The sequence below is a fragment of the Oryza brachyantha genome, chromosome 11 (assembly GCF_000231095.2).
Source record: "Oryza brachyantha chromosome 11, ObraRS2, whole genome shotgun sequence".
Taxonomy (NCBI): domain Eukaryota; kingdom Viridiplantae; phylum Streptophyta; class Magnoliopsida; order Poales; family Poaceae; genus Oryza; species Oryza brachyantha.
In genome coordinates this window covers 16,742,064-16,764,287 of record NC_023173.2, presented here as the reverse complement: position 1 = coordinate 16,764,287, position 22,224 = coordinate 16,742,064, and the positions used below count along the sequence as shown (strand labels likewise).

Genomic DNA, 22,224 nt, shown 5'->3' with positions numbered 1-22,224 from the left:
TCTATAAGTTGAGAAAACAAGAATAGGTGTTTGCTACCAGATTGTTTGATGAGCCATTAGACTTGTCCCACAGGGCCATCTCTAGACTGAATATAACCTTACATCCCTAGTTATCAAAAAAAAAAAACTTACATTCCTGGTTCTGAAAAGGCCAAAACAAGTTCAGAGATACAAACTTTACAAGGAACTCATCACGCAGCTGTTCTTCTCAATGCCAACACAGCGCCTCATGTTCTTGCTGTAAGCTCCCCGGCGGTCGGATTCCTTGAGATGTTGAGCAACGATATTCATTGCAGAACGCATAAGAGACAAAAAAAAATTATTGATTGCTGAAGACTGTTTCTTCGTAATTGTGCATCCAATACAAAACTGAATTATGTCTCCTGAACCAACAATTTCAGTGGAGAACAGCATAGCTTACAGAACATCTGCAAGCATTTGATATGGGGTTGTGAAGTTCAGCAAAGCAATGATTGCCAAGTAGTGTTAACCTGATCCATTGCAAAGGAGACCACTTACATTTTACTACATTTTAATCCATGGTCCGGATATAATAACCTAACTTATTTTAATCCGTGGTCCGGACATGACCTAACTTTCTGAATGATACATGCGAACAAACAAGAATGAACTGAACATTGCACAACTCAATCTTGTTTGGGCCGTAATACGGTCCAAACGTGGCGGCCCAGACCAATGGGGCCCATTTGTCAGCCCAGAACGAATGTAACGTGCGGCCCATAATTGTATGGGCCGTTTGGGGATTTGCGGTTTGCGTGTGGGCTGAAATTAATAGCCCAACGTGTACTGCCAGTGAACATAGGCCCATATTAAGCTGGTCGCTGCGCGTGGGACGCCGGCGGCGTCGGCGGCGGCCCGGCGAGTGGCAGCGGTGGCGCTGGCGAGGTTTATGTGGGGGGAGAAGGGAAGTGGCCGTTGCTGCGAGCGAGCGCTCCGACGAGCCGGTGAGGTAAGTCGTCGAGCACTGGCACGGCCGGCCATCGAGTCCCCGCCTCGGCGATGGCGCAGGAGACCGGAGCGGAGCGGGAGGGTGGGTTGCGGCTGCAGGGGACGGGGAGACGGCTAGAGAGGGTCGTCCGGGGATGCAGGAGAAGGTCGAGAGCTCCATTGCCTCCTTCGTCGCCGCGGCCTCGAGCTCTACCGAGGTACCCGTGATGCCACCCTCCCTCTGTCTTCTCGTCGCTGGTTAGATCGACTTCGCCACAGATTCGATTGCTTTGTGCTGCTGCATTGATCATTCATTCAGGGGAATCGTTTATATAATTGTTAATTACACGAAACAGTTGAGATGAAACTGGAGCACTAAATTGAATATAGAATTCGATTTTAGTTTCAGAGTCCATGTGAGGGTTGAAGATTTGAGGACTGATGAGTGAACTGAGCCACTAAGGCATCAGAAGTGAACATTTCTGAACATAATGTTCAGGTGCCATTAGGTTAAATCTTGATGATAAGTGATAAGTACCTTAAACTGGAAGAAGAATTAGTAACTTCAATAATTAGGAAAGCAGCTTACATGGAACACTTGGGAGGTTGAAGTATCCAAAAAGGGCACCGGTTAGCATCCCCTCCAGAACACATGAACGCATCAAAATTACAGTTAATTCAACAATGTCATGGGATAACAATGAGAAAAGCTAGGTTACCGATCATAAAATCTGTCCTGACTTCCCCCAACCAATTCTGTTCAGAGTTCAATTCTAGAATGAGAATGATGAATTCTATTTAAAAGAAAACAGAATTGGATAATGGAGGGAAAGATTTTCTTTTCTGTTCCTGAAGATATACATGGATCTGGTGGAGGAGAAAGAGCCTTGTACACAATCATTGCTGATGCAAAATTCAGTCAAGGTGTGTGCTGTAACCAGAGAGACCCAATATAGTCCATGATTCTGAATTTGCCCAACAGATACACTGTCAGTCTGGTACTCCTATCATCTATCCATACATTCATTCATCCTCCCATTACTTCACCAACTGTATGAGTATATACAGTATCCTGTCCCACATGCAGGTCAGTGCCACATGTTCTGCAGCATAGCCTCAGCACCAACCCTACACCTACAGCTTCTGAATTCCATGAGCTGAAGCCATCCAGTTCGGTTCCTGTTGGGTGGTGCATGCTTGCAAGTGGCCTTCGTGCGTATGGTCGTGAACAGAAGCGATGCAGAACTGTGGATGCACACATGAGGCAACACACTAGAAACATTGGAAATTTGGAATTATCTCCATGTTTTCTGCAGAGATATGAGGAGCTACAAATGCAGAATTTACATGACTAAGCCCATAAAATTATTTATTATCAGTGAGTCACTGACCTAGGAGTACAGGACAACACTACCTTGTTTTTTTACTGTGGCAAACAAATACTCCATAAATACATTGCTGACTTGCTGAAGTGGGTAGAGTAGTTTTCTTGCTTTGACATTACAACACGGCTCCATAAATACATTGTACCACTAACTCTTGGAGCTAACTGCTGTCCTTACTGGTGGATGGTACCATATAGTGTCAGTGGATAATGGTTAGTAAAAGGGACCATTTACAGGAGCCAAGACTTCTCGTCTTCTTCCTTCTCCTAGTTGTGTCAGAGACCATAACAGGCTATGCTTTTGAAAGCCACTAACAGTTCACCATCAATTGGTTACCCATCATGAAAGTGTAAAAGAAAGAATCATGAGTAATAGGCATGTTGTCTTTCTGCCTGTCATTAGGTATAGTAGTACTTTTGCCATCAGAAATAGGTTGCACAGTACAGTAGGCATAAATAGAGTAAGGTGGTGTTTAGATTGAGAAAATTTTTGGAAGAAGTATCACGTCAAATGTTTGACCGGATGTCGGAAGGGGTTTTTGAACACGAATGAAAAAACGAACTTCACGGCTAGCCTAGAAACCGCGAGACGAATCTTTTGAGCCTAATTAAGCCGTCATTAACACATGTTGGTTACTGTAGCACTTATGACTAATCATGGGCTAATTAGGCTCAAAAGATTCGTCTCAAGATTTCTTTCATAACTGTGTAATTAGTTTTTTGGTTCATCTACGTTTAATGCTTTATTTAGGTGTCTAAAAATTCGATATGATGTTTTTGGAGAAAAATTTTGGGAACTAAACAAGGCCTAATACTTCTTCTTTGGAAGCATTTAATTGCAAATAAGAATCAGTGTAGCTCGACCTTTTCTTCATCAACATTCAAGAATTCACAAAAAGAAAAGAAGCTTGAAACAGAGTGAGAAGGGATAAGCACAACCAGAGACTTGCAAGAGACGCCAAGTTTTGTGCACAGATGATCTATTAATCCTCAAACTTGTTTCTCTTTTTGGTGTCATCTGAATTCTGAGATCCTCTTCATCCTCGTGCTTTTAACCATTACAGCTGAGCTGCTCATCTAATCCAATTTGACAATGACACTCTCCTGTCGCTCTCACTTCATCAATCAATGTCAGCAAAGCAGCCAAACAAAATCTGCGTACAAGGAAACCAGTTTGATGAAGTTTTTCACTATCCTTTGCGTTGGTCCAAACGGTAAGTAATTCTGATACGTTATTTATTCTTGTAGTAGTTTGCTAATCAATCTACCAGTCCAATTTCTTCAAGCTAAGTTATTCTCAGTTCTCATCCTCTTCTTGCTGGAGATCTAATCAGGTGTATGAGCGGCCGCCATTAAAATATATTAATTAATGCTAGAATGAACTTGTACAAGCTGATGAGGTTGCATTTAAAGGAACAGTGTGATTCACTGAAAACTGTGGTTGTAAAGGTATTTGGTGAAATCATGACATTTTGGTCTGTACTTTGAAGTACTGAACAACTGCTTGCCGAAGAAATCCGTACGCCGTTCCAAGTTGGTTGCTCGCGAAAACTGACCATAACAAGGCTGCATTACCAACTGCTTGAGAAAGATTAACGCTGAGTGCAACTCTGCAAGAGTCAGGAGACAGGAGTCAATATGGTGTGAAATGAGACTTGGCAAAGTACATGTTAAGATGCTTTCTTCATTTTGGGCTTGTTTGAAACGCGTGTTAGTTTTCATGGATTCATCTAGGATTTGAACTTGTACCTACAAAATGTGTGCTTATCAAATATCTACTCATGCTAATGAGACCACGTTGTTTTTATGCAGAGTTGTTGCATGAGTACAGTGATGAACATCTTAGTCTGATGACATATGGTGTGGAGAAATTTCCTTCCTTCTATTCTGCGAGTGGTCCTTCCAAGGCATGAATGCATCTTTTACACAAATGTGATGCTAAAGGCAAGCAGGTCCTCTCTCTTTTGCCATCATAAATCCAGAACAGAGCCACACAAAAGGCTAGAAAGCATGCTGTCATTTACAAATAAAAGATCAAGATGACTTGGTGATCACTGCGAGACATTTACAAGCCTTGATTGGAACTTATAGATTCCTTTTTGTTGTCTGCTATGGTAATGAACTAACACCGCTGTCTTTCAGCATTGCCTCTGTCCTGAATAAAATCATAGACTTTTTGATTGGACGGTCCAAAATATACTAACAAAAAAAATTAGGTTAAAAGGGATAGAAAAAGAAAGCAGACAATGAAAGCTGCTAGGTGCTCTTCAGGAAAAAGTTCCTCTATTTCATACCTCTACTGGATTTGAAGGTACTTATCTTGGGAGTTTCAGTTAATGTCTATGTTCAGAGGTTAATCTTAGCAGTAATCACCTTTTTGTAAATTCTAAAGGTAGTCTTTACATCAGTACAGTACAAGGCCTGGTACGTCAATACCTGCTCCAAAGTAGTCATGCCCTGTCCTTGAAACCGCTTTACTTCTTTACCTGACTTTTGCAGCAGAAATTCACAAGTACTATCCAACTCCAACAACTTTCACTCGCAGTATAACACCATTAAATAAAAGGAAAAAATGCTTTCTTTCGAACACAGCACAGTATCACACAGTTACATCCCTCACATGCACAAGAATGAAATACCACCAGTACGCAGAACACAAGTTACTGCAAGCTTTTTTTTATTTTGTTTTTTATTTTGTTTTTTTTTGAAGGCTAGCCAGCAGTTGCCGCAAGTTACAACACCCAAGACATTGATTAAATTTTATTTCATCTTTTCATTGCAAGTTAAATAATCTCTGAAATCTTGAAATGTGTTGCAAGTTTAATTGAAAAGTATATACTTTTCTTTGCAAACAAAATCAATTAGCCATTTTCTTTCTCCTCTCCTCTGGGGTGGTTGTAACTTGCAGAGCGCCATGGACTGAGCGGTTTATATAAGCGCGCGGCCGCCGCCCTCGCCATTTCCACAAACACCTTGCAGTTCACAATGCGGCGCCTCCTGCTCCTCCCGCTCCTGGTGCTCGCCGGGGCGGCGACCGGGGGCGTCGTCGTCGTCCCCGTCTCCGCGAGGGCGCCGTTCGCGTGCGCGCGTGGCGGGCCGGCGACGGCGCTGCCGTTCTGCCGGCAGTCGCTGCCGCTGCGCGCGCGGGCGCGCGACCTGGTGGCGCGGCTGACGCGCGCCGAGAAGGTGCGGCTGCTGGTGAACAACGCCGCTGGGGTGCCGCGGCTGGGCATCGCCGGGTACGAGTGGTGGTCGGAGGCGCTCCACGGCGTCTCCGACACCGGCCCGGGGGTCAAGTTCGGCGGCGCGTTCCCCGGCGCCACCGCGTTCCCGCAGGTCATCGGCACCGCCGCGTCGTTCAACGCCACGCTCTGGGAGCTCATCGGGCAGGTACAACGCTTCCAACCCTTTCTCCACCATGGCCTCACGCCGGCGACGGCAGCATTGTCGCCGTCGCCGGCACCGGCGCGCCGCGCGTGCTTTTGCTTTGTCGCCGTTTGTTCTTACGCGTGCATGTGATGCCTCTCTCTCTCTCTCTCTCTCCCTCGTCATGTCTGTGCGCGCCATGGGTGTCCTTGTCTGTGTCGCTCGCTACTGTGCGTCGCGCTTGTCTCGGGTTCTGTGCCTCTGCCTCCATTTTTTTATTGTTTTTTCCTTGGTAGTGCGTGGTACGAATCTTAAAGCACATATCTGATGGCGCGTAATATTACTAGTCCTGTAGAGCACATTTCTCCACCCCTTTGCATGCTATAGTGATGAACTGAGGACTGGTACTCACAAAATTGTCAGCTTTTGAAAAAAAAATAAAGGAGATTGTTTTGAGGTAAATATGGACAAAGTGATCCTCAGCATTTTATTGTGAACAAAAATGAGATTGTTTTGCATGCATGAATGCATTGCAGTTCTCAAATTTCAATCATATGTTTCTGGAGGATAAAATTTTGTAGAAATTTTACATGAACAAGTTTAATTCAGTTGAGAATTGGCCTAAATATGTGCATGAGCAGAGGGCACTGTGTCACTGGCCCAGCAATAGCATCTGCTGGATCAAGGTTGGTGGAATGGATAGAGTATGGTAGTATTATTTTTTTGTGGAGCCTACAACATGTGTGATGACAAAAAAGAAAAGGCTAATGATCCTCATGCCCTTTTGGCCTTGTTGCTAGTGACTGCTTTTAACCTTTCAAGGGTACTTCGAATTTTAGTTTGAATTTTAGTGGGTTTTTTGGTACTAGTGGTGAACTGATTTGCTTTGGGAAAAAATCATTACATGTATGTGTGAGTACTTCATGCCATTAAACCATTAGTGCAAGCATCTGTCCTTTTGTAGATAAGACAATAGAGCTTTCTTTAGATATAATGTTTAGGCACGTAATTGTGAGTTTAAGGCACCGTGTTTGTACATGTTTTGTTTTCATAAAGCTTCAAAATGACAACCAAGCAGTGCACATGTCATGTTCTGCCCTACAGTCTGAAGAATATATCTAGATCTCATACATTATAGGAGTACATGCATAAGCCTAATTGTGATGTGACATTCTACCTTACTAAGCATTCTGGCGTTTTGCCATCGGTAACCCTGTAAAAACATGCATGCATCCAGCACCTTTCATAACCAAAAACTGGTGATGGACAATGGAACTATGTATTAATATTTAAAACAAAATAAAATATGCACTTAAATTTATAATGCAGAGTTTTTCATCAAGGAGCCAAAAATTTATGCACTAGAATCCAGAGTGATGCACACTATGCTAGTGTATCCAAAAGTCCAAAAAGGGAGGGCATGGTGGAATTCCTAGTGTGGCTACTGGCCGGCCAATGTTGTGCAAGACTACAAATTGCAGCCATGTGCAAGCCAGCCTAGCCAAATCTAAAACTTTTTGAGAACCCATTCTGATATCTTATCTTAGCTAAGAAAAATATTTTTAAATGTGTAAATATGTAAAGTTCGTGCACCTTAATTAAAGGTGATGCCCATTCTGAAAGGTGGCCATGCATGCAATTCCATTGGCCAAGGTGGAGTGTAGGAGGCAGCTAGACACAGTTTTCTACAACAGAAGAGTCCATAAGGATAGAGCTATGATATGTTGCTGCTGTTATTGTAGTTATACTAGCATATTGCTTGCTACCTTTATTCTCTCATTCTTGTTATATCTTTCTCTCTTGGCGAATTGCTGCCATCTTCCCTCACTCAAATGCTGGCAAAGTTGATTGCCCGGAATTTTGCTTGCCATAATCAGTACTAGCTTTAGCTTTATAAATATCATTACATCCAAGCTTGTTTGCCCTTTTGGCATGGTACATGACATACTGAAATCCATTCCTGTCATGTGAAATGCATATAATGGATATCGACTGGGATCTGCAATACTGCTAGTGCTAACATGTACTACCTTCGTCTCATAATAACCTCGTTTTTCGTTTTCCCGTGCCTAACGTTTGACCATTCGTCTTATTTGAAATTTTTTTACGATTAATAATTTTATTGTTACTAGATGATAAAATATGAATGGTACTTTATACGTGATTAATTTTTTTAAGTTTTTGTACAAATTTTTTAAATAAGACTAATGGTCAAATGTTGGGCATGGAAAAACGAAAAATAAGATTATTATGAGACCGAGGCAGTAACTTTTATTGTACTAGCAGTACTACTCTAATTACCTATTGGTAGTGGCAATTCAGTGAAACCATTTGTGATCTAGGATCTTGATCAGTAGTAGTACAATTGAGTTATAGGTTCTTGGCTCGTTTGCAGAGCAGAAGTTGGTAGTAGAGTATTGTAAGCAGAAGTTTGTAGTATACTTGCAGCACACGATCTGCAGATACATCATTTATTGCTCTATGTGAAGATAAACAAAGAATACTGTGTTAGTGGTTGGAGCCTTCAAGGTCAAGCAGTGGTCGCAAATGGAGTTTCAGGGGAAGTTGCTGGACCTGTGTCCGATCTGATCTCTGCCTATCTTGTTTCCAAAGAGATAGAGCCTGCAGACATTAAAAAAAAAATCTTCTGAAACATTAGAAAAGTGCTCTGAATGTTTGCAGAGGAATTTGATCACGAGTGTGTTCACGCCATTGAGAATTCACGTGTGACGCAGTGTTGCGTCGTAACTTGGTACACGATAGGGGTACACGGCCATGTGATTGGAGGAAGAGGCAATTATATTCACGCCTCGTGATTCGTGCACACCATGATTAAAAAAACGTGGCTCATTATTCATGATGAAACAGTCCATAGAAAGATTTTCTTTAGGAGTATTTCTTTCATTCCTTGGCTATATTTTAGCTATTAAATATGTATTGTTCTTCTGTATATGTATATGTTTATAATCTAAAATTTATATCTTTTGGTAGTCTTTTCATATAGACATTTTTTACTTTGCTTTTATATTATCAAAATATGTATATAGTAGTTTTGTTTGTAAATTAATTTTTAATTGTAGTGTTTATTTAATTTCAACGGCTACATAACTCTCAGGTCATATATCCTTTTCTTTCACGAGCAATTATGAATTATTGCAAGAACTTTTTGACGAACACAATTTTAAAGGTTCTAATAAATGCCTCGTACAAAATTTTCTAAAAATACTCATGCTAATTTTGTGTGTAAAAATCCGTCAATGTATACTTTTTAAAGAAAATTTTAAACCTTACTATAAAGTAAGTCAATAATATCCTAAAAGAGCTATCACCTTATCATATAATCCATAAAATCTAAAGTTCTTTTACTATTTAGGAAAAAAAAAGACACAGCATCTATCATGCTGGTTACGATATGCATAAAAGAATTCTCCTTCTCGCTAGTGAGTACTAGTACATTTTTTTCAGTTATTACTAACTTTATGTACTTTTGCTCATGTATATACTTATCCGTATTGATGTACGTATTTTGGTACGTATACACAGGCGGTGTCGGACGAAGGGCGCGCGATGTACAACGGCGGGCAGGCGGGGCTGACGTTCTGGAGCCCCAACGTGAACATCTTCCGCGACCCGCGGTGGGGCCGCGGCCAGGAGACCCCCGGCGAGGACCCCGCCGTCGCCGCCCGCTACGCCGCCGCCTACGTCCGCGGCCTCCAGCAGCCGTACGGCCACGCCTCCCGTCTCAAGCTCGCCGCCTGCTGCAAGCACTTCACCGCCTACGACCTCGACAACTGGTCCGGCACCGACCGCTTCCACTTCAACGCCGTCGTCAGCCGCCAGGACCTCGAGGACACCTTCAACGTGCCGTTCAGGGCATGCGTCGTCGACGGCCGCGCCGCCAGCGTCATGTGCTCGTACAACCAGGTCAACGGCGTGCCCACCTGCGCCGACGGGGACTTCCTGCGCGGCACCATCCGGGGCAAGTGGGGGCTCGCCGGCTACATCGTCTCCGACTGCGACTCGGTGGACGTGTTCTACAGCGACCAGCACTACACGCGGACGCGGGAGGACGCCGTCGCGGCCACGCTCCGGGCGGGGCTCGACCTCGACTGCGGGCCCTTCCTGGCGCAGTACACCGAGGGCGCAGTCGCGCAGCGGAAGGTCGGCGACGCCGACATCGACGCCGCGGTCACCAACACCGTCACGGTGCAGATGCGGCTCGGGATGTACGACGGCGACCCGGCGGCGCAGCCGTTCGGGCACCTGGGACCGCAGCACGTCTGCACCCCGGCGCACCAGGAGCTCGCGCTGGAGGCGGCGCGGCAGAGCGTCGTCCTCCTTAAGAACGACAGGGTGCTCCCGCTCGCGCCGGCGACGCACCGCTCCGTCGCCGTCGTCGGCCCGCACTCCGAGGCCACCGTCGCCATGATCGGGAACTACGCCGGCAAGCCGTGCAAGTACACCACGCCGCTGCAGGGCATCGGCCGGTACGCGGCGCAGACCGTGCACCAGGCGGGCTGCACCGACGTGGCGTGCACGGGCAACACCCAGCCGATCGCGGCGGCCGTCGACGCGGCTCGCCGCGCCGACGCGACCATCATCGTCGCCGGCCTCGACCAGAAGATCGAGGCCGAAGGACTCGACCGCGCGAGCCTTCTCCTTCCAGGCCGGCAAGCTGAGCTGATCTCGTCGGTGGCCAAGGCCTCGAAGGGGCCGGTGATCCTGGTGCTCATGTCCGGTGGACCGATCGACATTGGGTTCGCGCAGAACGACCGGAAGATCGCCGGAATCCTGTGGGCCGGGTACCCCGGCCAGGCCGGCGGACAGGCCATCGCCGACGTCATCTTCGGCCACCACAACCCAGGTAAATAACTCAGAGTGATCAAAATTCCTAATCATTTCAACAAAAGATGATTAATTTGTGAAATCGAATCAAATTTTCGACAAAAAGGACACTACTATTTTGGAATTGAATCAAATTTGAACTTGGACTCGCTGTGTTGTGTTTGCAGGTGGGAAGCTGCCGGTGACATGGTACCCGCAAGATTACCTGCAGAAGGTGCCGATGACGAACATGGCGATGCGGGCGAATCCGGCGAAGGGGTACCCCGGCCGGACCTACCGCTTCTACACCGGCCCGACGATCCACCCCTTCGGCCACGGCCTCAGCTACACCTCCTTCACCCACTCGCTCGCCCACGCGCCGGCACAGCTCACCGTCCGCCTCTCCGGCCACCACGCCGTCGCCTCCACCTCCCTCAACTCCACGGTGGCGGCCACCCGCCTGGCAACCCGCTCCGGCGTCCGCATCGCGCACGCCCGGTGCGAGGACCTCACCGTCCCGGTCCACGTCGACGTCAAGAACGTCGGCGGCCGCGACGGCGCGCACACGGTGCTCGTGTACTCCGCGCCGCCGGAGGCCGCCACGCGCGGCCACGGCGCGCCGGTGCGGCAGCTGGTGGCGTTCGAGAAGGTGCACGTCGCCGCCGGCGGCACGGCGCGGGTGGAGATGGCCATCGATGTGTGCGACGGGCTCAGCGTCGCCGACCGGAGCGGGGTCCGAAGGATCCCCGTCGGCGAGCACAGCCTCATGATCGGCGAGCTGACGCACTCGGTGACCATCGGGCTCGAGCAACTAGGGGTATAGAAGCCACTCTCGATCAAAGCATAGGATTTATTGGAAGCATTCAGCAAGAATGGGAATTGTATCTTTTGGGTGGTGTTGATGATTTGGGATTTGGAATGGTTTGATTGATTGATGCCACACTGTCTCTGCAAAGGTAGAGATAGGAAATGTAGAGGCATCGCATTGGTATTGAAATTGATCATGTGTTCGTCCAAACTATTGAATTGAAGAAATATAATAAGATGTTTACTTAATTCTTCTTCTATGTATTGTCAATGTATTTTACAGCTGATTTGGGCAGGCAAAGCTACCTAGAAGGGACTCCCTCCGTTTCACATCTAGATAATATGCATACTGATGAATCTAGACATATATATAAATTATATATATTTATCGAGATGAATGGATGAAATATGAAACAGAGGTCTAGATAATATGGATGCTAATCTAAACATATATATATATATATATAAATTATATATATTTATCGAGAGGAATGGATGAAATATAAAACGGAGGTAGCAGTACTGTGATCTGCAATCAGCGCTACTCTAACTGCAAGTCCGATCTCTTGACTCTTGTTGGTGGGGATCTTCGAGGGACATGAGCACACCTTTTTCTCCTGTTCAACTGTTTCCTTGTCTACAGTAGACTGGTGGTGTGCATTTCTGAATCTTGATTTCTTTTGTTTGGTCCCCGTTCTTTTCATCTTTTAAAGCTTAATTATTTCTCGATTTCTATTAACATATTTTCTAAATTGCTAGATGAGAAACGAGGTAAAGAATGTTACTAGTTTCAACGCTTTAGTGCCCTTGGCCCATAGGCTTGGTTTGTTCATTACAAACCAGATGAGAAACGAGGCAAACAGCCCATCTTTCCTCCTAATAGTAGCCTTTATTAAACTGATTACTTCTAAAAGGACTTTCGTGTACCACAAAATTCAGCATCTCTGAATCCTCTCTTTTGAGTCACATTGCCACCTGCTCTAAATTGACATTGCCCATCAACTGAAGATTAGAAGAGAAAAAAGTACTAGAAGGTGGTCCAAAATACAATAAAGGTCCGTTCTTTTCCTAGGAAGGATTTTAGATTTTTTGGGTACATTTACGAAGCTTTTAGATAGTATGGTTAGTACAAAAATCCCATATAAAAAGTTATTATCTGATCTTTCTATAGAAAATTTTAAATTCTGTATTACATATCGTGTCTGTTTCATATTATATCGGACATTCTCAAATTTATATACATGTTAATAAATCTCTCTGATCTAGAGTTAAAATATCTTATAATATAAAATAAAGAGAGTAGTATTTAATTTAGTCATTTGTACTCTTAAAAAGTTATAAAAGTAAGACAGTTAAAAGAACGCAAAAACCTTATTAGAGAAGAACAACATTTACGTTCTATATAAAGTGTAAACAAATCTTTATTACTCTCTTCGTTTTTAAAGTTCCTTTAATAATAAATTAATTATAACAAAATAATTAATAACTATACGAATGAAGACTTAAAAATCAATTACTTTACGTAAGAAAAAACAGGGGGGTATAATATAGGAACAATTGAAATTAAACTGATCGCTATAAATTTACAATGAGAAAATCTTGCAAGATTAATGCACATTCCAAATGATTTGATCTGTCAGCACTTAGCAGCAACTGTTGCTTCCAGAACATTCCAGACAAAACAAGTCTCCTTCCTCCTCTGACTAGTCATCATGCTCTGCCACTCTTCTCTGTGCCTACGACTTCTCAATTTCAAGCCCACAGCTTTGCTCTCTTCCTCCTTCCGATCTCCCGGAACCCGAACCCTAGTCGCCTGAGCTACCTTAGCTAGGACTAGCTAGCTAGGAGCTTTTTTCAGGGTCTGAGCGCGATGGGGTGGGCGGCGCGGTTCCTCACGGCGGTGTCCTTCCTCGCCGCGGGCGTCCTCTTCGCGCCGGACGCGTTCCTCGGCGACCGCTCCGGCGCCGCGGCAGCGAGGCTGGCGCACGTCCTCTGCTTCGCCACCGCCTGGGGCGCCTCGCTCTGGGTCACCTTCATCGGCGGCATCGTCATGTTCAAGTGAGCTGCCTAGTTGCTTGCTTGCTAAACATAGGCTAATTAGCAGTAGCTCCGTTTCAGTGGAAGTTTCCTGGGGTATTTCACCTCGATTTCTGTTGCTGTTCGATCTAATAGGCGTTATCCTGTAAGCAATTTTTAGAGTTCGCCAAATTTGAGTAGGGAGCTTACATTTCGTACGGCTTCGCCATCCTAAAAAATGCAAATTTGTTTGTTCTAAGCAGTTTGGGTTTTTGACCCTGCAACACTAGCCATGGGTCCTCGCCCAAACATTCATCCATATTTACACTTCAATTCTAGGATTTGAATTTACTAAACATTGCATCTTTTTATGTTTGCAAGGACCGAAACACATATTCTGTTACTCTCGTACAATTATGTATGGAACACTAGTCTCTAACTTGGAACATGTGAACCTGTGATTTGGAACTATTGGAGTATTGCACATATGCCAATTTGATGAATTCGGAGAGATTTTAGATTCTTATATTTTTCTTATGAGTTATGAACTTATCGGACCGTGATGCTTGAGCTCACCAATTTTGGCATTTTGCCTGTAGAACTTTTGAGAATTCCTTTCACCAATGCAGCAATGCTCATGGTGCCCTTTGCAATCAAGTTGGGTTATTTGCTTATCGTGTAGGGAGTAATACACAGTGTGCATTTTAGATAGCACTATCCTCTGCTCAGTTGTTCAAGGGTGCCTTCAGTGTTGTATAACCCGCATAGTACATGCTGCTATTTTATGTTGCAGTTAAAAATATAATCACCTGAAAGGCTGAAATCAGAAGTGCAACATCTATTTTGGTTGTGATACCACCAAGTGCAATTTAATTACTCCAAAATATTTCAGTATAAGGTTACTAACATTGCTTCTTTGCTATATTCTTTAAGGCATTTGCCAAGGCACCAGTTTGGGAGTCTACAAGGGAAAATGTTCCCTGCGTACTTCATGTTGATATCAGTGTGCTCAGCTATATCAGTGGCAGCTTTTGCGTATCTTCACCCCTGGAAGACGGCATCGACCATTGAGCGTTATCAGCTTGGGTTCCTGATTTCAGCTCTTGGTTTTGACCTTTCCAACCTTCTGGTCTTCACCCCCATGACCATTGAGGTAAATATTTTCTTCCAATTCTCTTGATTTGATTATGTTGTGGTTTTAATGCTACTTGCATGTAATTCCATGGAAATTTAAGATAGCTAACATTAGGGTGGTTAGTAACTTACTGTATATATATATATGTATATATATGTGCAATCCAGATTTGACTATTTCAAGGGTGATAAAGTTTAGGTGAATCTATCATGCATTTTATCTTCAGGAGTGAACATAAGGAGTGACTTTGTAGTGTATTCGGTTGGTAGCACGCAATAGCAATAAATGCCGTTAAACATCCGACGTTCTTGATAACACGTACATAATTTTGAAAACTTAGTTTTGAATTATTTTGTTGAGCATGTAGTCTGCAGTGTGTTACTGCAGAATAGCAAGATCTGTACCTGTATACTTCGATTGATTTTTAATTTGTGTTTCTTCGTTCCTACTATATAACACAACTATACAAGTCATCTAGAGCTCAACAAGTTGCACTGGTTGCTGATTGCTGAAAGGGAACAGAAGCCATTATCTACTGGCATTAGAAACCATCGACTTGGGGCCCTTTTTTTGCAGATGATGATGAGGAGACACAAGATCGAGAAGGACCTCGGCATCGGCGGCGAGGTCGGGTTCTCGAGGAACACGGCGGCGGCGAAGACGAGCCCGGCGCTGACGGCGATGAACAAGAAGTTCGGGATGATCCACGGCCTGTCGTCTCTGGCCAACATCATGGCCTTCGGCAGCCTGGCCATGCACTCCTGGTACCTCGCCAGCAAGCTCCAAATCTGACACTGACACTGTCATCACACTGCTGCTCCCATGGCGCCATGGCCTGTGAGTTCTGAATCTTGTTGCCAGTTCGCTGCTGATCAAAACTTTCAGTAGGTCTACTTACTATCTACAGATAAAAGGAAGAGACTTTGCTTAGTCTTTCTGTAATAATTGTGCAATAGTTTGGAGAAATAATATACAGTATTCCTGTGATATGGCCCAGCTCGGAGCTCATAACCCCGTACCGGCCCACCCATATAGGCCGCCACTGAGAGAGAGATATATTATGGAAAGAGACAATACCAATAATAAATTATTGAACCTGGGTAAAATCAGTAGCTTGAATACATTATCTTGAAAAACATAGAAGCTTAGATCTGAACTTGACACGTGAGAACAAAAATGAGTGGTTATGTATAAACCTACAACATGTTAAGGATGATTTCGTGTAAAAATAAGACCACTCTTCATTTTTGTCCTTTGGATCAATATCGAAGTGGCAAGATTGGTTGAGTGCACGAGTGCATCAAGGTGACTAAGCGCATAGATACACGGTTATTGTTTCAAATAGCTAAATTTTAATGTCAATTTTTCAATTAATCAAATTTATACGAGAAAATTTAAAAAATATCATTGATAAACATCTATATTTAAAAAATGTCATTGACGAGTATGACTTCTACATGATATTATTGTACAAACAACTTTGTTAAAAATATCATCAATGTTAGGGTTTTCCTAGCGGTGATAGTATTTTTTAGACAAATTCATTTGTATCATAGTATATTATAAAACTTACTCTCGTTGATGGTATTTTTAGAATTAAGTGTTTATCGGTGGTATTTGTGAGATTTTGACACGTATTCCAATTAACACTCTCGTAGAGTAGTGGTATCATGAGTTGCACGAATCACGGCGCGAACATGCCCGCCAGAAGCTCAAACCTCCCGCGCTGCTGATGTCTTGCGCTGCCGGCGAGCCGCCGCCGCTGTCCGCCGCGGCGACGACGCCGGACGGGTGGCACCCGCGCACGGCGGAGAGACGCCTACTCCACCTCCTGCACCACTCCCCTCCCGCGCGGCGGCGCCCGCTCGAGCTTCTCGCCTTCGCCGTCCGCCACTGCCTCCCGTCGTCCCCTCCCTCCCCGCACCACCTCTTCCTCGCCGCGCTCCTTCTCCTCTCCTCCCCGCCGCCGCCGGCTCAGTCGCTTCTGCGCCTCATCCCGCCTCACGCCCCGCCCCCGCTGCCTCTCCTCAACGCCGCCATCAAGTCACTCTCCGCGTCCTCGCCGCCGCTCGCGTTCGGGCTGCTCTCCTCCCTCCGCCGCCTCCACGCACCCGATCGCCTCTCGTTCCTGCCCCTCCTAGGTTCCATATCGTCTCTTTCGCTCGTCTCCGCGGTCCACGCGCTCCTCCTCCGCCTCGGCTTCCTTTCCCATCACGCCATCTCTCTCGCGCTCCTCAAGCCGTATCCTCTACCATACGCTCGCGTCCTGTTTGACGAAACTCCCCAGAAGAACAAATGCACCGTCTCCTACAACATACTCATCACGGCCTGTTTCCGAGCCAGCGATCTTCGCGCCGCACACCACCTGTTTGACGAAATGCAGCGGTATAAGCGCTCCAGGAGGAGCGTGGTTTCTTGGAATGCTATGATCGTGGGGTGTGCGTGGTGCAAGCAGGACGACATTGCAGTCTTGTGCTTTGAGCAGATGGTCAGGGAGGGTGAGGTGGCACCAGACGATGGAACCCTTGCTGCTGTGTTGCCGGTTTGTGGGAGGTTGGGGAACATCAGGGTGGGAAGATGGGCACATGAGCATGCACGTAAGAGTGGGTTGTTAGACAGGAATGTACATGTTGCAAATGCAGTGATGGATATGTATTGCAAGTGTGGTGATGTTCATAGTGCAAGGGAGGTATTCAAGGGAATGCGTCAGCGGAGCGTGGTGAGCTGGAACACCTTGATCTCAGGATTTTCATTGAATGGTCATGGGATTGAGGGCATCGAGCTTTACCAGGAGATGAGGACACACGGAGAGAAGCCCAATGGAGTGACATTTCTGGGGGTGCTTGCGTGCTGTGCGCATGCTGGGGCTGCGGATGTTGGAAGGGACATCTTCCAGAGCATGCTACTGGACCATGGTATTGAACCAGCAGTTGAGCATTATGGTTGTGTGGTAGATTTACTTGGAAGGTCTGGCCTTCTTGAGGAGGCTTATGCTCTGATTCAAGGCATGCCGATGAAGCCTAACGCTGCGATATGGGGTGCACTTCTAAGCGCATGCCATGCTCATTCCGGGATCAGTATTGCTGAAGTGGCATTGAAAGAACTTATTAACCTTGAACCGTGGAACTCAGGAAACTATGTGTTGTTGGGCAATCTTTATGCAGAAACAGGACGATGGGAAGAAGCAGGCAATGTGAGGAGACTGATGAGGAAGATGAGTGTGCAAAAGGCTCCAGGGCAGAGCTTAATTGAAGAAGCTGAGTTTCAGTTCACAAATGCATGACATTATCCTCAGTAAACTACGTGGAAGTATACCAACCAAGAGGACCAAAAGGAGGAAGTCTACAAAACCTGGCTTTTTAAGGTAATCATTCCCGCTCTATGTGCAATGTGTGCTCTCTTAAAAATTTCTTGAGGTAATTGTTCCTGCTCTGTGTGCATTGTGTGTTCTCTTAAACATTTATTTTAGCATGGTGAACTGAATAGGCAATAGCTTTCCTCGTTAATCTTTTGCTACAGACTTTAATGCCCCCATTTTTGGGAGCTATTGAGGCACTGGATAACGTAAACCTTTACAGTATTGGAACAACAAGCTGTAATGTTTGACCTCTAAATAGTCAAGATGAGTTATTTAATGTTTTATGGGTTAATCAATTAGCTGACAAGAAATTAGAAAGGCAGGCATCTGATCCCAGAGACTGGAGTCAAATGCTAATCTGTATTTAATACTGTACATAGAAGGAGACTCCTCAAATTATATAGTTCACTATTAGGTGAAGGATGGGGTGCAGAGGAATTGAAGCCATGATGGTGAAATAAGGGGTAGCTGATGACTAAAACATATCATAGGGGATGGGACAAAATATAACGAGTAAAATTTGCAATTTGCACAGGTTTTGCAAAACCTGTCTTATTCACCACAGTTGGTCCCATTTGATTGCATTTAGCTTGAGGAGGGTTCTCAATGTAAACTGTAAGCCGTGCACATCCATCCGAACACTGTCTGAAAATACAAGCTGGGACTGCCTTCGTCTGTGCTGGCACCTGTCCCTGCCCTCAATTACCTGTTTATTTGAATCAAGACTATTTCTATTTGATCTTGATCTGCTAACTGCCCTACCATCCTGGTTTCCTGGAATTTCTCATCAGAATGGAACTTCTGGTTCCTGCTGCTGCTGTTGTCCTCGCACACTCTTGTTCCTCCTCCTGTAACGTCTCCCCTGATCAGAGTACCCAATATTCTTTAATTTGGAATCATCTGGGCAATGATAATACATCTGCTCGTGCATTAGTTAGCATTTTGTAGCTGCAATCAGGCCTTTATTTTCTATGGTGCAATGTACTTGTATGGTTTTGGTCCAGTTACTTTCACAAGATCTAATTTATTTATTAATTAAGTATGCTATTATCATTGTCTCTCAGAACTATTTTAATCAAACCCATGTTCTGAAAATTAGACAGAAAAAGTTCTTTTATTACCATTTCAGCACAAGATAGGGGTGAAAATGGCTTTTTTTTTTTGGTAAAACCTATTACTAATTGTCGTGTTGGGACCAATTTAACTCCTTTGTGTTAAAATGCACCCCAAGGAACAGCACACTAAGAAGTACTACATGCATATTGATATGTACTAGTTGCGTATGTATAAGTCAAATATCAATTTCCACATGATATGGAAAAGATATAACCTTTTTTTCTATTAAAATTCAGCAATAACGCATTGCCTGAAATTTTGCGATAGTTATGATTATTAATTCTGCACGTACGATGCCTATTCCTTGATTAGTTCAGATATTGTAAATTTGAAGCTAAGCTTAATAATTCTAGGGTCTGATAAAGCCATTATTACAGATGTTATCCATACGATCTATATATGGGTATTTATGATAAAATTGTTCTTTAGAAAAATGTAGCAGATATCATCTTCTTGCACAATTTACAATATTACATGCTAGTAGAGGCTTGTGACATCTAGTTTCCTGTCGTCCTGCATATGCATTATTATAAAGGGTATGAATGAAAACTTCATTTCTGTATAAAAAGAAAATACTTAAATTCATAGTATCTATAAGTAGTGTCACAGGCATTACTCTTTTCTCACAAGTCTAACTTTTAATCTAACAAGTGCCACTAGTTGGGTTTAATCGAGCTGAGTTGAAAAATAAACCATTTCCTAAAGATCAGACTTCTGACAATTTGAGCTTAGGGAACTTTCATAGTTCTGAATTTGCAGTTTATGTTGTCTATGCAGACAGTAGGTTGGTCACTCTTTTACATTATTACTTGGGCTGGGCACAAAAGGGTACTTGAAGGAACTAGAGAGGGGCTAGAGCATGCTGTCGTCATATAAAAGGAAATCTGACGCTGTAACCCACAGAACACTAGCAAACATACAGATGCAAAATTTAACACAGGGACCTATGCTCATATTGGCTCCAGCACCAACCTTGTCATTTTCCTTTTGTGGGCTCCTCTAACATGGACAACTCAAAATGGTGTAACTAGCTTCCCAAGAAAAAGAAAACAAATAAAAAGGATGCTCCCTAGAAGCATGAGAAATTTCCGTGTTGGGCCTTGTGATTTTTGTCCTGTCTTCTTTTTTTACTGTTCCTTGTAAGTTGTTGCCCCACTCTCATCTTAAAAACCGCAAAAGGGCATGGAAGAGGCAAAAGGGTAAGGAGCCATTGTTGATCTTTATCCTTCTACCGGAAGCTCTTTTACATGCAGCTAGTATATATTTAATTCATTGTTTTGACAAACTAGAAATCCTATGATTGCACTGTGCATATTTATGCATCGTTGTTGCTGACATATGGATCTATGTCTAACTTGGAATCCCATAAGATTGTGTGTTCTTAAGGTAAGATCGCTCTCATAGATCTATAAATCTCCCTAATTAAAATAAGAAAAACAAAGATCTGTCAGGACATTCTATACTTTTCTAGATGAGTTGAGCTTGTTTCAGAAGTTGAGCCTAAGCTAGTACTTCAATCCAGAAAGATCAATTCTTTCGTAATGTTGTTGCTGATACAACCGGCGGTAATAATATGATTGCTTAGTTTCTTATTGGGAACCTGTAAAAGAAATCAGATAAAACCTTTATGTTGGGCTTGTTTGGGCACATATTAGAAATTTTCTGTGTTCTTATTCTTTAAATGCCTCATATTTCTTTATAAGATGATGCATTCGACAGTTTGCTTTTATAAAAATTTGAAATTACCAGATAATAGATGCAAAAGAATGCATGGATGTTCCTGTATAGATTTAGTGTCAATGAGCCAATGACCCATGTGTTATCCTTCCTAGTTGTTGCAAGTTTCTTCCAATGGGGAGATAAGAGATACTCTTGTTTTCTTTAGATGTTTTAAGAGATACTCTTGTTTGCACAATCACATTCACATGCAACCTACCTTTGGATTCTCTCTAATCTGCTCTCATTTTGATGCATTCAGGTCCCCACAAACATGTAGGGAGAAGGCACTGGCATTTCTTGTTTTATCTACTGCCCATGAGGTCCATCAAGTTGCTACTTCTTTACTCTTAAGAACTCTATGGCCCCCGTGTTGCCACAGACTGGAGGGCCACATTGGCTACCCCGTCTGGGGATCGACGCACCGGTTGCGCGGTGTAGGCCGGCGGGCGGCGGTGACACCGGAGGAGGTGCAACAGCAGTTGACCCTGTTGCTAAATGCCAGTGGTCCTGGGGAGCAAGCATAATCCCCAAGCAAAATGGTCTTTCAACAGTGGCCATAGTGAATCCAACAGGAGATATGATGCTGTATCCTAAACCGGTGCATATTTCGTCCACTTTGATTCTTAATTTCTCGCAAGTATCATAAGGTTGATTAAAATAGGAACAATCATGCAATGTAGCTTATAATTTTGATGTGCTTCGAAAAGAGAGGAATGAAATGTTAAGTGATGTGCGCTCCAATAATAAAGTACTACGGGCATATTGTATTCATGGTTATTTCAGTGTCTTGGCGACCTTATTGAATATTTGGATCTAGGCACACGAGGCTCTTGCTATTGGAGGTCAGCAAGCTTTTTCTTTGCAAACCTTTATCCATAAGAATCTTAAAGCTTTATGGATTCCTTATTTTAGTGTGATTGTAATGATAGGCATTTACACTTTGGCCTGAATCTTTTTGCAGTGCTGTGATGTGCGAAACAGCTGCATGTCTGTGCGACTCTGGAAAATAAAGGATCAGGAAGAAAGGCTGGTGGTAAGTACTACTGCTGACCAAGGATATATGGAGATGCCGGCATCATTGTGAAGGGAATGAAAATGAACCAATTTTCCCAGTCAAAGCCTCAAACCTCAAAAGTCCACACGGTTCGTGGAAGTCCACGTAACCGCACAAGGAGAGTTATGCTACTCCCCATCCTAATCTTATCATTTTATAAGAAAAAAGAATTCTCAAATTAATAATCACGGAAGGGAAGATAGCCCAAATGAGAACCATTCGATTTATATACACATTAAATATTTTCATGCATCTATCCAATATTCCAATCGGCTTCTATATAATTAACAAATTTCCAAAATACATGAATGGCTAGCTCTTTCCATGTGGATTAAATAGATTCTTAGTCTTGGTGCTAAACTTTACGGTATATGATGATCAATTCGAGATAAAAAAAAGTAAATAACATAATTAGGTAGTGTTCGTTTCTTTTAGTTTATATTTCTACTCTTGTTTTTCACGTGTATACTTCCTGAATTGCTAATGATTATTTTTAA

At 43.8% G+C, this 22,224-nt stretch overlaps 3 protein-coding genes across 3 annotated transcripts; all 3 read left to right on the top strand.

Moving 5' to 3' along the window:
• Positions 1 to 5,317: 5,317 nt before the first annotated feature.
• On the top strand, positions 5,318 to 11,563 carry LOC102718598 (probable beta-D-xylosidase 2). The gene is made up of 3 exons (XM_040528710.1): positions 5,318 to 5,722; positions 9,242 to 10,562; positions 10,711 to 11,563. The coding sequence occupies exons 1-3, from the start codon at positions 5,318 to 5,320 to the stop codon at positions 11,343 to 11,345; spliced, it is 2,361 nt and encodes a 786-aa protein (XP_040384644.1). The 3' UTR covers positions 11,346 to 11,563.
• A 1,479-nt stretch (positions 11,564 to 13,042) lies between these two features.
• LOC102718031 (transmembrane protein 205-like) lies at positions 13,043 to 15,467 on the top strand. The gene is made up of 3 exons (XM_006663038.3): positions 13,043 to 13,387; positions 14,279 to 14,498; positions 15,057 to 15,467. Exons 1-3 carry the CDS (start codon positions 13,200 to 13,202, stop codon positions 15,270 to 15,272), a joined length of 624 nt encoding a protein of 207 aa, XP_006663101.1. The 5' UTR covers positions 13,043 to 13,199; the 3' UTR covers positions 15,273 to 15,467.
• A 723-nt stretch (positions 15,468 to 16,190) lies between these two features.
• On the top strand, positions 16,191 to 21,995 carry LOC102718315 (pentatricopeptide repeat-containing protein At1g09190-like). Its single transcript, XM_006663597.3, has 3 exons — positions 16,191 to 17,844; positions 20,933 to 21,515; positions 21,635 to 21,995. Exon 1 carries the CDS (start codon positions 16,213 to 16,215, stop codon positions 17,761 to 17,763), a length of 1,551 nt encoding a protein of 516 aa, XP_006663660.2. The 5' UTR covers positions 16,191 to 16,212; the 3' UTR covers positions 17,764 to 17,844; positions 20,933 to 21,515; positions 21,635 to 21,995.
• Positions 21,996 to 22,224: the final 229 nt, after the last annotated feature.